The 15,379-nt window shown below is 35.1% G+C and overlaps 1 protein-coding gene across 9 annotated transcripts in view; it reads right to left on the bottom strand.

Moving 5' to 3' along the window:
* Window positions 1–15,379, bottom strand: part of Bcas3 (BCAS3 microtubule associated cell migration factor) — a 575,967-nt gene that overhangs the window by 291,107 nt on the left and 269,481 nt on the right. For all 9 annotated transcript variants that reach the window (XR_007342273.1, XM_048788041.1, XM_048788067.1 and 6 more), the window contains 3 exons: window positions 10,396–10,520; window positions 7,784–7,949; window positions 5,668–5,768 (listed from right to left, as the gene is read on the bottom strand). Coding sequence is in view for 8 of the 9 variants with exons in the window: in XM_048788041.1 (XP_048643998.1) it covers window positions 5,668–5,768; window positions 7,784–7,949; window positions 10,396–10,520 (392 nt within the window). In the remaining variant the exon portion in view is untranslated. The remainder of the gene's footprint in view (window positions 1–5,667; window positions 5,769–7,783; window positions 7,950–10,395; window positions 10,521–15,379) is intronic.

Here is a 15,379-nt window from a genome sequence, read left to right as displayed (position 1 = left end):
TACAGCCATAGGCATTCAGCCCTATCAATTTCCTGTGAGTATTCATTTAGGGCCATCCCACAATTTTTTCTGTTTTTCTTTACAATCTTTATTTTGCAATTATTATAAAGTGACAAGAAGTTGTAAAATGCTACAGTGATACTCTGGGTACATCCTTTAATTGCAAAACTAGGAAATTGTCATTGATACAATTCAGGCACCTTACTCAGAAATAAGCAATAGATTTACAAGCAAATTCAATTTATTCATATGGGGGTGTATTCTGTTTTATCACAGGTATAAATTTGTGTAACCACCACTACAATCAAGGTACAAAACAGGGCTATTCTTGGTGGTGCACACCTATAATCCCAGCGACTTGGGAGGCTAAGGCAGGAGGATCGCAAGTTCCAGACTAACCTCAGTAACTTAGCAGTACTGTAAGAAACTTAACAACACCCTTCCTCAAAATAAAAAATACAAAGGGCTGGGGATATGGCTCAGTGGTTAAGCACCCCTGGGTTTAATCCCTGGTACCAAAAGTAAAAACAGACACAAAACTGATCCATTACCACAAAGTTCTACCTTGTACTAATCTTCTATCAGCAAGAAGATTCCACCCCCTCTGCCATCTTGCACCTATCTGGTCACCACTAATCTGTTATCCATCTCCACAGTTTTGTCATTTGAGAACGATAGATACATGGATCTGAACTATGCAAATTTCCTAGATTGGCTTTTTTATTTGGCATAATTTCCTTGAGAGTTATCAAACTTGTTGCATGCATTAATAACCAGATGGACTTTTAAAAACACATAATAGTCTAAGATATGAATACATTCTGGTTTCAATATTACTGAGTTTATAATAATTCTTAATCTCCCTTGTGATTTCTTCTGTGAACCACAAATTCACCTGGGATCACACACCCATGGATTATTTTAGAAAGAAATAATTTCAACATCTGACACCCAAGCTCCCACCAAGCCATTTAATGTCAGAAACTTAAAAATATTGCTGTGAACCAGAAGTTGTGGTGCACACCTCCTAGCAGCTCGGAGGCTGAGGCAGGAGGATCACAAGTTCAAAGGCAGCCTCAGCAACTTACTGAGGCCCTGTCTCTAAATAAAATATAAGAAAGGGCTGGGGATGTGGCTCAGTGGTTGAGCACCTCTGAGTTCAATCCCTGGTACCAAAAATAAATAAATAAATATGCTGTGGGTAAATTACCTGAAAGAAAAGGAGAAAATATTATTTTTCCTCTAAATAAAGGTTTCCCAAATTGACTCAGTAAGCCCTGCTTTTAATTTACAATTTGGAAGGTTGAAAGCCAACTAAAGATAAAGTTATTATCTACTTTGGGATCATATTCAAAACTGATTGATATTTACTGGTATGTTCTGAGGCATAGCTTTGTTTTTTTCAAAGGAACACACTGTAATAAAATGCTTTTGTTAGAAAAGGTAAGCACATTATATAATTTTTATTCTGAATGGAAAATATAGTGTTAACACAATCACTGATCTCCTTTGCTGTAATCTTTTTATAAACTTTTATAAAAATTCCCCAGATTTTTATGTCCAAGGAAAAATACATTTTGGATTATAATTTTTTGTCTATAAACTTCACTGAGATAAATAGCCAGTTTAGATTACCACCTGTGCATTTAGTTTCCATAAATAAATTAACAAATCTACTGCATTGAGCCATACAAAATTGCTGATATTAGACTTTTTTTTTTTAAATGGCATTATATGGTTCAACAGAACAATTAAAGAAGTCCTCTCTATTGTGACTTCTGCATAGACCATTCTAATACAACCTCATCTATGATACACCAAAATTTCTCAAGACACATCACTATTTCTCAATCTTGAAAATTTTATTTAGTTAAAATAAGGATCAAGTGCTACTACAGTTAAAAGCACAGCATTTGGAGTCTTTTATTTACTTTATCTTATAGGTAGGCAAGAAGTCTATAGTGTTTGGGGCGGTTTCCCTTTCCTTCCCTAACAGCTCCCCATTTGCCACATATCCAGAACTGTTTATCAACTGGTAGTGTATTTATTATGATTACAGGCTGGAAGGGGAGTAGAGATTCCTTGCTAAACATCCTCTCTCTTCTCCCTGAGAAGACAGTCTCTTTCCTATTTCCATTTACATCATTCTTTGTCTACTATAATTATAATTTCCGGAGTTTGTAAAAGTCTGCTTCACTTGATCCACACTCTAAATACAGCAAAAGAAAATGTTTGTAACATTTGCGAAGTCTGTATTAGAGTTCTAGAATTTTCTATAGAGTTTTATTTGAAAATAGTTTTAAAAAGATATTTATCAAGGTTATCAAGTTGGGAAATAACAGGTAATTTGCTTTTATTTATTTTTGTGGTGCTGGGAATTAAACCCAGGGTCTTGCCTGTGCTACTCAAGTACTCTGCCACTGAGCTGCATTCTAAGCCCACCAGAGGTTTTCAATATGGATACATAAAACATCAACAAAAGCCCTGGCTTTTGTTATGTTACACTTGTGTTTTAAGAGGTACCATTTAAAATGGCTTCAATGAGAGGACTTGGAAAGAAAACTGAAGAGTAATAGTCTTTTAAAGAATGAGGCTCTAGGGCTGGGGTTGTGGCTCAAGTGGTAGAGTGCACACCTAGCACATGTGAGGCACTGGGTTCGATCCTCAGCACCACATAAAAATAAAGATATTTTATCCACTTAAAAATAAAAAATAAATCAAATTATAAGAATGAGGCTCTAACTTCCAGATGAGCAGGTAAAGGCACTGCCTCTAAAGTGGCACCAGTATTGCTTCTATTGTATTTTTATTCCTCTTACCCAAATGTCCACATTTTTGCACACGTAATAGTTTCAGCCATGTAATATTCTGGCATATCCATGATGTTCAATAAAATACCTTATATAGCCAGGCATGGTGGTGCACACTTTAATTCCAGTGGCTTGGGAGGGTGAGACCAGAGGATCTCGAATTCAAAGCTAGCCTCAGCAAAAAGCAAGGCACTAAGCAACTCATTGTGAGACCTTGTCTCTAAATAAATACAAAATAGGGTTGGGGATGTGGCTCAGTGGTCGAGTGCCCCTGAATTCAATCCCTAGTAACCCCCGCCACCCTCAAAAAATACCTTATATATAAAAGAAAAAAAAAACCTCTCTTAAAAATCCATGCTAGTTCTGTACCTCTCATCTCAATATAAAAAAGCAAAATAGTAATTATTGCAGAATCATCCATCTCTTAGATATTATTAAGTATATATTTCACAAGATCAAATATATTGATTATAATATTTTATGATATTACAACATGATCAGAATTACAGAATAGTTAGTACATTATTAATAAAAAATTTCCAAAGAAATTTTGTGAATTTTATTAAAGTCCCAGAAGCCTATTATTTGAAAATAAGTACTTCTGAGATAAGAAACAAAGGCATGTCATGATGTTTGAATGTACATATTGTTTCACACAGTTTTTAAAAGGACTTTACCATCATTTCATTGATCAATATTAAAACCTCTGTAAGATAAGAACAAGTATTATAACTGATATTTTACATGTAGCAAGTTATTACGATGTGGTTAGAAATAAAACTCAGGCCTTTTCATCCTTATAATAATGCTAATCCATCTGGAATTCCAAAGACTAATATATAATGTATTATATTCCGTATTTTAATTAGAAACCACAGAATCAATGGTGACTACTTTCTTTCAAATTGTCTCTAACGAATTCCATTCCAACTCCTTAACAGCTTGAACGTCTGTCTATCTTCTGTAATATAACCTTAATTAAAGCTCTCATCTTGTGCCAGGATCACCTAGCCTCCACTCCCTTCCTATGAATCTTCAGCTGTGATGCTGCCAGAAGAGTAAGCTTTTGGAAACAGGATGCAGGGGCACTGGGGGTGTAGCTCAGGAGTGAAACACACAAGCACAAGGCCCTGGGTTCAATCCCCAAGACCACTAAGGAAAATTAGCATAAATAAATAAAATCTAATTCTGTAAGTGTCACTCCTATATTTGAAAACTGATGGCTGGCTACTGTTCAGAATGGTAGTTTTTAAACTATGCACTTGGGGACTTTTGTTAAATTGGACAAAGGTGTCTATGGTGGCTAAAAATCAAGAAATACCAACCAGTTTACTTACTGGAACAAAAAAAAAAATTAAAGAGATACAGCTACGTTTTAAAAAATGTCTTCTTACGTATTTCAGATTTCTTATAGTTTGTCTACTAAACAGACCTAACAGGTATCCAAATAATAAAATAAAAAGCAATGTTAACTCTGAAAGAATCAACTATGCTTATTTTTGCCCCTTTTGAGGTAGTGGAAAATATGCTCATGATTCTTTTTTATACAATATATAGGTCACGTTTTTTCCAATTCATAGGATACTTAAACATATGCATAAAAAACTAGAAACTAACAACTTCTACATATGCTGTTTCTTGAACAAATCAGAAAACCACATTTTACCCCTGTGAAACCTTTGGCAGTTTACGCACTGTTCTTGTAGTTGAACGTATAACCTTTCACTGATGCACACACATACCATTGCATTTTACTCATTTACTAAATGTCTCTGGAATTACGTAGTGAGGTGACTAAGGACAGAAGCGCATGCAATTCACCCTTAAATCACAAATGCCTGACATATAGTATGCACTTGATGAATACTTGTTAGAAAAAGCACTGAGTTTATGTGAGAAAGACTGCCAATTATTTATTACAGGTGTAGAGTTTCATAACTGTAGAACAAAGTGTATAAAATTATTTTCTGATTCCAGCATAATATGTGACATATTATAAAAATGAAATAATATAGTTCTAAAACTATTTAAATTCATACTTTATAATACACTAGGCAAGACAGTAAGTTGGATACAGCAAAACTCAATTAAAAACATGTCAATGTCAATTTTTAGGGAGTTTCTTAAAAACATGCAGTCCTTAGAGCCATCAAGTTAAATTAGGATTCAGTCCATCCTACAAAACTGAATTATAATTGTAAAGCATTTTAAATTCTATCAACAATAACTGGATAATAAGTATTAAATTGTCTTTTCATGCCTCCTATATTAAAAAAAAAAAAAGGTATGTACCTAGCCTAGTGAACCCTATTCAGTCTCTACACACATGAGAACTTAAACATGAAAGCAAACAAACAAAAATCTAGTTCATTGGTAGAGTGCTTGACAAGCACATGCAAGGGTTCAATCCTCAGCACTTCAAAACTGAAACTAACCTAATGACGTTGAAATCATTACTTTATTATTGCAAGTCAAAATTCTACAGAAAGAAAAGCTTGCTGACATAGTTCGCATGGTGAAAAGTACTTAATTTTTGTCTTTTTAGAAGTGTATTCCAAGCTTTAGGTTTTTGTTTTTATTTATTTTTTAAAAGTTTGGAGCCTACCAGACATCACCTATCAATTATAATTAGTGGGCAGGGAATACAACAGCCAGAGACACACTTCATGGGTGCTAAGGTTTATGGATTACAACTGCCATTAAATATCATACTTGCTTTAGTCTGATTATAAGTCCTAAGGCCTATGGGCCAGAGGTAATATGCATGTATGTTTTAAAAGTCAGTATTTTAAGACAAACTATGAAAAGATCAAATATAAGGAAAAAAAAAAAAAAAGAACCAACCAGAACTACTTACAGCCAGCAAGTAGGAACTGATAATACTGTACTGCATCTGCAGCAAGGAGCAGAGGGTGGTTTGCATTAAATGGTGGTTGCAATTCATTCCACTGAGGCGTTCTAAAGAAACAGTGAAGAATATTAATATTTAAACTTAATAAATGGAATGTAAATCACCATGACTGTCATCATTATAGACACTGACAGAAATTCACACTATCTTTGTAATCATTAAAATGAAGTTGTAATCATTAAAACAAAAGTGCTAAAACCTGAAATACAAGTCCATCTGATTAGAAAAAATAAAAAGATGGCAATGTGTCATACAGTGATATGGAGCCAACACGGTCTAACAGAAGAAGGCTCTCCAATAGCAGACACATAACATTCAGAATGTAGAACAGAGAGGGAATGTGGAATTCAAAGCCGCAACTAAAGGGTTCTAATTTTATGTAGTTTTTGACCAGAGTAGGACCTTCTCTATTCTTAGAATATGTGTATATTTTAAAATGAAATGAGTCACGTAAAATGGTTAAAAAAAAAAAAAAAAACACAGCTGTGTAAATGGATGACTTCTTCTAGATCTAATTAGGATCTGAAATCCAAAATAGGCCACTATTTCAACAATGATGCTGCAGTAATTTTAATCAGATCTGCCCAATTCTAAATAAGCTTGATAAATCAGATATTGATCAAATCAATCCAGCACAGTAAAGTAGTAGTAAAGAATGCTGGAGCCGCCAAAAATCAATATAAGAATATTTTAAAATGTCAAAAAGGAGAGGGGTCATTTTCATATCAATTTTTGTCTGTTTCCTTCCATATATGTCAGGAGCAATCTCTTCTCTCCTGGACAATGCACTATATTGAGCAGCTTTTATTCCAGGTTTCATTTCTCCCTCTTTGTGACTCTTTTAAGACTCTCATTATTATGCACTTTTGAGATGGACTCTGGTTCTTAATAAACATTCTACAGTGCTTAACCATTGTATCTTGGGGGATCACTTTAAAGGAAACCTTCAAATCTATTTATATTACTTTTTATTCCCCTAATGGCTGCCTCAATGCTACTCATTATTTTCAGTGACCAGAGACAGTAAGTAAGGAAAATGTAAGTGAAGGTAACACAAAGATGCAAAAAGTTCACAAAAAGTTGTTCTCCAGGTTTGTACCTGAGACAATTAAAACATATGTCCACACAAAAATTTGTATATGATGTTCATAACCCAATTATTAAAGAAAGCTCAAAAGTAGAAATGTTCATCAACACATGACTGGGTGAACAAAATGTGGTATATCCACATAACGGAATGTAACTTAGCTATAAAAGACTGAAGTTCTGACACATGGCAGTATATGGATGGATGCTGAAAACATGCCAAGTGAACAAACACAGACACAGAAGGTATTATATTGTATGGTTCCATCATTATTTAATGACCAGTATAGGAAAATCCACAGAAACATTAAGTAGATTGGTGCTTAAATAGAAATCCAGGGTTAGGGGAAACTGTAGAATGACTGCTACAGGGTTTCTTTATGTGGAGATAAAAACTGAATATAGGGATGATTGCACAACTCTGTGAAAAGTAATGTTTAGTAGTTGGATTTTATTGAATACAAATTAGGTCAAAGGAAAAAGGTCATGAACTATAATTTTGATAGGTGAAAGAAAGCAGGCAAGAGAATGCCTACTCTAATTAAAATAACAACAACAACAACAATAATAATAATATTAGAAAAGGGATCAGTAAAGTACAGCAAGTGGTTGTACTTCAGGAGAGGGAGGGGGAAGGGAAAAGGTCAAGGGGAATGAGATTGATCAAATTAAGTGTATTTACAAATACAGCACAATGAATCCAACTCTCAAGGATAATTATAATGAACCAATTTTTAAAATAAAAATGCATATTACATGATTCCATTTGTATAAAATTCTAGTGACAAAGATGGGTGAAAAGAGAGATCCTAAATGGGCACAAACATCCTTCTGGGAACGATAAATATATCAAGATGATCCTGATGATAATTTCATAGCTGTATATGTATGTTGAACATTATTGAATGGTACATTTTTAATCTTTCATACCTCACTAAACCTGTTTTTCAAAAGGAAGAAAGACAGGAGTTACTACCTAACCAGAGTCCAGCTGGCTCGAGGTGATGTCATCATTTCCAGTGGAGTGTCATCACTAATCTTGGGAGCAGTGCTGAGGGGTCGAGGCTCCATCATGTGCTCCACCAAGGTTCCATAGCAACTGATAATGTAGAGAGATTCAACTACGACTTGTTTGGACTGATCTACAAACAGACAAACAGAACCTGAATATGTGACGGTGGCACAAAAATCGCACAGCATAATCTGTAGAAGTTATTGATCGTACTGGTCTGCTCCTGAGGCTGCTGAGAGAAAATGAAAAGATAGGAATGTTGTTATATGGTGCCTGCTCCTTTCCTAAAGGCTGACTGGCATAAGCAGATGCTAGGGTGACACATGCCTATAATCCCAGGGACTTGGGAGGCTGAGGCAGGAGAATCCCAAGTTCAAAGCAAGCCTCAGCAACTTAGCAAGACCTTAAGCAACTTAAAAACACCCTGCCTCAAAATAAAATATAAAAAAGGATTTGAGATGTGGTTCAGTGGTTAAGGGGGTAAGCACCCCTGAGTTCAATCCCTGGTACCAGAAAAAAAAAAAAAAAAAGAGTAGATGCTAATGAGTGGGAAAAGCTCTGTGCTATCACAGAATTTCCAAATATCAAACAATTTATTTCAAGAATAATATGACTATGCTCAAAATTCAAATACACCTAAACAATGTAGTTCTATACTTTTTATATTTGTCTATCATGTAATTTGTTCCACATTAAGAAAAATGAGTGTCAGTTGGAGCAGGGAAGGAATCACTAAACAGAAATAATCTACACACTAGGATTTAGTTACATTGGATACAGCAACTGAACTGCATGAAAAGCTACCTTTATGCCTAAATGAGCCGAACCCCTCATCTACTTTTTCCTCAGAAAACTTAAATTTAAAACTCAAATTTCTAGATCAAAACAAATGAAAATTACATCAACTTCAATGGAGGTTAATCAGTTGAAACAAATGTACCAATCTGATGATGGGAGGGAGGCTGAGAATGGAGGAAGCCGTGTACATATGGGGTAGGATGTAAGAGAATTCTCTTTTTCTCAATTTTGCTGTGAATCTGGAATGACTAGAGAAAAATGAGATCTATTAAAAATGTGTGCCCATGCACACACATTCATCCTCCTCGCTTAAACCCGTGCTTTCTCTCAACGGGATCACTGGTTCTCAAGTGAAGATCAGTCATGCATTGAGAAGTCAGGTGCTGAATATGGATCTAATCGAATGACTTTATAAGGAATACACATGTACTCACTGCCAAAACAGGTTTAATGCTTACTCTCAGGTTTTACAGTAAACCAAGGAGCATATAAAATCACTCATGAATGCTGGGTGGGTCATCTTATCTCTGTGTCAGACGAATCAATTACAGCTGATTTGAGAAAATGGCTAATGACCAGCCAGTGGGACATAAAGGAGTAGCAAGTTAAAAGGGTAATTAGAACAGAAGGGAAAAGCATTGGAAACTGAGCTCCACAGAAGTTTCTAACGAGTAACAAAAAGTCCTTTCGATAGCATCATTAAACCTAAGGAGGTAACAAAAAAATAAAGATGGGATAAGGAAATGGAAGGCTTGCATACTTCACGGTATCCTCTCTCACTTAGGTAAAGAACCTGCTGTGCCTGGGATCCTATTACTGAGGGAAGGGTCACTGAAAGGCGATAACGAGGGAAAGGGCTGATGTCTGACTGCCAGGATTAAGTGTAAAGGAGAGCCATTTTGCCAAGAACAATACAGTCTGTGGAACTCACCAGAAGTGCCTCAGTAACAACCCAGTTAGTGACCTAATTAAATAATACTAAAATAATATAGGGAAAATTGTTCCTTAACATTCATACTTAGTTTATGAATGTAGGAATTCTCTTCAATACAGACACAATAAGCAATCACATACTAAAACATTAATCATACAAACATTTTAGGTATCGATCCTGGAAATCAAATCAGGAATTAAAAACATAATAACTATATCAATTCAAAGGACCAATGGTAGCCACAAAAATTGACTCATTTTTCTCAGTGACAGGCTGGTTTGTCTGTTAAAAAACATGACAGAGTTGTTGCTGGTTTTATGTTTTTCTCCTAAAGTCAAGATTTAGCATTAGAAAGGTGATTTCAAACTCTGGTTCCATCACCTACTAATCTATGGTCTTTAGTTAAGCTATTTAAACTTTCCGATTTCAAATTCCTCATCTCTAAAATATGGACAAGCAAGGTTTTCTTCCACACTTTAGAGACAATGATGTAAAATCTGCTTGTAAAAATGTAAAAGTTATAATATGAATATGGAATTTACATCATTGTAATCACTTGTACACTGTCATCAATGAAACAAGACAAAAATCACACAGTGGAAAATTCATTCCATTTCATTCCATTTCATAGAATTTCATTCTTTGTGAGAGGGTAGATTTTATTCTTGACTAAGTTTGAGTAGTTGAAGAAAGACTACTAACTAAAAAAAAAAATAACAAATTTTTCTTTTAGCAAAAGCTAAGACTATTTGGTACAAGATTATTCTAGGGGAACTACTACCAATTTTCCTTAAGAAGCAAAAATTGTAAATTGCAAATTTGAACTTCAGTAAAAAATACATACCTTTTTCTCTTTTAAGACCTGCATTATTTGCAAACCATGACCTGGATGTCCCAAAGATAGCAGCCACACAAAATTCTCCGCCCATCGATTTGCTGGGTGAAATTTGTGGAGGTGGTTTAACTTTGCTTAAAAAATAAAATGACATTAAAAAAAATTACCATGATGAATTGACTTGATCACTGCAGACAACAAAACATTTTCCTCTCAGTTCCACCCCCACGTGTTCAAATGCTATAATATGGACATGCATTTTGCCTTAATAATGTGAGACTATGTTTGGGAATAAAATTAAAACTAGTTCAAAGTCACAAAGTCTTGTCAAAAGAGAAAAATATATGACCAAAACCAAAATTCTAAATTTTGGTTTGGGGAATTTAAAAACAAAATTCTTATCCAGGTGCAGTGGAGTGCATTTGTAGTCTGAACTGCCAAGCAGGTGGAGGCAGAAAGAAAACCTGGGCCCAGGAGTTCCAGGCCAGCCTGGACAAAACAGTGAGGTCCAGTCTCCATAACAAAAGCAACAAAAATTTCATTTCAAAGTATGTGCTGGCAAAATCCAAGACAAGTTACTTAAATATCTCGAAATAACAAAATGGATTATCATTTCATTTTGATACATAAAACATGGGGTTAACAATATGGGTGAATGGCAACAGCATTATGAAAATGAAACAATACAGGATGAAACCCTGAAAGTGCTCTCAGCCACAGTGCTATGTCTAGTCAGATCCTGCACGAGAAGATCTAGTGATCTACGGCAATTGTATTCTTCCTATCTGTTGTTTCTTTTTCTTCATGGATTTGTGAAAATAATGTGTCTATTACTGGGTAAGGGGTGGCATTAAAGCAGAGTTCAATATTCGTAGCATTTGAAACATAAATCTGTTCTGCTTTTCCTATGTCTGAGGACACATTTAGTAACTGTTACTCCTTCAAAGGACTTCCATTATAAAAAACTTGCTTTCCTCTTTGTTTTTCACAAATAAGAGTTCACACCCTCAAATTCTAATATTTATCTTTCATCTTCTTTCAAATGCTATACTTCTGTTCTCTTTTAATTTATCAAGATCTTCCCCCAAAGTTCATTAGGAATTCTGTCAACCACCTTAGATAATTATTTTCTCCAACTCATAGACCAGAAAATAATCTCACTGGTTATTGGTGAACATCACAACTTTGATGGAATACAATGAACTCGAGTTCTGATGTTCCAGCCCTGCAGGTTAGTCCTCAATATAAAACCATAATGTTTCTGCCTTCTTTTGTTCACTTTACTTTATCCCTTTATCTTTTAATAAAGTATAGGCAGATGGAATGAGATTAGTTTCTAGAAGAAACCTGAATTTGAATCCCAATGCTGCCATTTATTAGCTAGGTTCTTCTGGTTAATTTATTTAACCTCTGAGAGCTAAAACTACCAATATGTAAAATATAAATAGTAATTCCTATCATACATAGTTATCTTAAGTATTATATTTATTCTTAAATCTAGTCCCTAGCTAGTAATACCACCTGGAAAGTTCTGAGACTTGCAGGCTAATACTGATCAGACCACATGCCAGACTCACTAAGCCAAAAACTTTACTCTTTTTTCTTTTCTTTTTTTTTTTTTTTGGTGGTACTAAGGATTGAACCCGGGGTTACTCACCACTGAACTACACTCCCAGCCCTTTTATATTTTTCAATACAGTCTTGCTCAGTTGCCAAAACCTACTTTGAACTTGCAATCCCAAATTGTTGGGATTACAGGCATATGCCACTATACCCCGCTAAACCAAGAGCTTCAGGGCAGAACCCAACAAACTATGTATTTAAACCCTCCAAAATATTCTGATGTATGTTCATGTTTGACATTCTATTTGATAAAGCATGTAAAATTCCCAGGCAGGTGCTTTCCCAATCATAGGACTCAAATACATTTCTCTTTTACTTAGCTCACAGACCTCACCTAATTTTCAAAGTCAGACTTTGCTTTGACAATCTCAGTTTCCCAATTTCTATGACACTTGAAATAGTCTCTCAGATATCTTAGTTCCTGCGCCTTCTGTTTGACATCTTCCCTCTATGGAAACAAAACCTCTGTATCAGATGCTACTATGATTGTTCCCACTGCTCTCCTCCTTTGAACCAAATCCTTGCACACTGCTGTATGTGAAAAAGAGTCTTCTTTCCATCATTAACACTGACTATACATTTCACACCACTCTCCAAAAGAATCGCACCCATGCATAAATAATCAAAACCAGTCATAATAAAACTTTCAGTTGGGGGGAATTATGACAGTTTAACAGATATTTCTGTGAGAAAATGAATCTGGTTATACGATTTGCCTTCTTCTTAGTTGGATATGTCACAACTGCAATAAGCTACTTCCAGAAAAGAAGATGCCCCTATACCCTACACCTGAACAAGCATGTCCCTTCCCCTGGTATGTGGGTCATTGGCATCAGAATTCTTTCTGGTTATGGTGTTCTTTGCTGCATTACATTAGAATGTATGTTTTCCTTCAAAGCTTTTCTTTACATAACTGAACCACTATCATTGAGCTGAAAAGTTCCTGCAACTGGCATCTGTGAAGTACCATTGGTTATTTTTATCCTTACAGGTTGGAGAGGTTGGGACGGGTGGGGAAGAGGAGAGAGGAAACCATTCTAGAATCTTTTGCAAGGTGTTTACAACTGTGTGACCAGGTGTTTTGTTTGTTTGTTTGTTTGTTTGTTTTACTAGAATCACCATCAGGGAATAATGATACTACGATGTGAAAATGAGCTTACAGGGACATATTTAAAGCTTTTTGCAAATTACTGGATGTGATTTTTGTTGTTGTTTCTAAATCATGAGGTGATGAGTATACCACTTAGTAAGAGAAAATATGGTTCCACTAAGGTATGCATATAAACAGATTAAAAATCGTTGTTACTAGGCTGGGTGGCCATTTTTCTAATATCATATAATGAGTAGAAAAATGATACGACATAAATTTAGTCTTTTGGACAAAAAAATATATATATTCTCTGTGCTTATTAGCTGACGGTCTGATAAACCTATGTCCAAAGCTAAAATCTCTAGTACTTCTATAAGTAACACATGTTTCAGTTTGGGAACACAGAAGTGAAAAGAATCAATGCAGTGCCATTTTACAGAAGACCATTATCTCCTACAGGGAATATTTTATGGTAAAATTGTGTTTAGTTTATGAAAAGATTGTCATTTTTATTCCTAGATTTCATCATTTCTTCTTTTTTTCTCTGATAGGACCTTCATCAATCTCATAGGTAAACATTTGCGTTTAATCAGGAATCAAGAGTTTACATCCCTCAAAATAGCCTGCCATCAGCCAGGTGTGGTACACGACTTAACCCCAGCAACTCAAGCAGCTGAGTCAGGAGGATTGCAAGTTTGAGGTCAGCCTCAGCAACATAGGGCTAGGGATGTAGCTCAGTGATGAAGTGCCTCTGGGTTCAACCCCTGGTATACACCCACCAAACATGACAAATTGCTACGTATAAAATGACATAGTGCTTTACACTGGGGATGGAGGGTACTGGGCAAACACATTAATATTGAGTTTTTTCTATCATCCATCTACATCTGGAACAATTTTGATATTTAAGCAAAACAGAATTATAAAAATATGTGCATATGGGCTTGCAGAGGAATAAAAAGGAGAAGCAATCTAATGAAAAGAATGCCATTAATAAAATATTTTCTGTGTAACAGACGCAAAGTTAGAAATTCTCTCTTTTGCTCAATTTGTCCTTTGTCCTACCATTCAAAGACTTTGTCCAGGAATGCTTGGTAGAAGCAGAATGGCTTTTCTACTAAAATGTGTCAGCTATACACTATACACGAACATTTACACAATGACCCAAAATATTTCTATCACAAAGTAAACTTTGTTGACCTTAAGATAAAACACTAAAAAGTGATACATATGCAAATAGAATAAGAAAGTACTAGCCTTGTAAATAGTGTAAATTTACAGATTGGTGACTCAATCCTTATAAGAAAGTGCCCTGATATTTATTAAACATTTTTTCAGTGTTTGCTCTAAATATCCCTCTTTGTCCTCCTAAATGGGACTTAACAAATCCCATCAAAGAATATTTGCAAGTTTAAAAAGACTAACTCTGGGTGTTTAAAGGCCCTCTTTTTATTAGTTGACCTTTCTTTATTCGTTTATTAAACTGACAGTATGATATCAAATAATATTTAATATTTAAATTTATATTGGTGCCTAAAAATTTAACTGGATCATGTGGACTCATCCTTTTCTTTTTTTCTGTTTTCCTTTTTTGAGAGGGTAGGAGTAGGGGTACTGGGATTGAACCCAGAGGCACTTTACCACTGCCACATCCCAGGTCCTTTTAATTTTTATTTTGAGACAGGGTCTCACTAAGTTGCTTAGGGCCTCACTAAATTGTTAAGGCTGAGCTTGAACTTATGATCCTCCTGCCTCAGCCTCCCAAGCTGCTGGGATTACAGGAGTGAGCCACTAAGCCCAGCCCAGTCTTTTTCAAATGATTATACATAAGAACAAAACATAACTGATAGTCCTGATGAACTCCTTTCTACAGATTACTCCTGCTCTTTTATTCCTTTTCATGTTTTACAAATAACCCCACATTCATTTTTTTTATTTCGTTTAACTTTTGAAGCAAAACATAAAAGAAAAATGCAATGAATCCCATATTCACCATGTCAGAAAAAATAACGGTCATAGAACATTTCATTTACTAAGCCTAATACAAATGAATAAAATCAAAAGAATAAAAAACATATAAGCAAACCAAAATAAACAAACAAGGTACTAAATGAAAATTCAGGAGTTTAACTCTGTCATTTCTTTAAGACTTAACCATTACAAATATCTTCACTGACGACAGAGGAAGTATAGGGATATTAACATCCCTAGGATTTCAACAATATTTAGAAAGCCTATTGAAGTTCTGCATCTTTCTCCCATTGGCTTCTACTGTATTAT

This window comes from Marmota marmota, unplaced genomic scaffold, assembly GCF_001458135.2.
Source record: "Marmota marmota marmota unplaced genomic scaffold, marMar, whole genome shotgun sequence".
Taxonomy (NCBI): Eukaryota; Metazoa; Chordata; class Mammalia; order Rodentia; family Sciuridae; genus Marmota; species Marmota marmota.
Note: the sequence above shows the minus strand (reverse complement) of the source record. Positions and strands in the feature narration are given on the sequence as shown.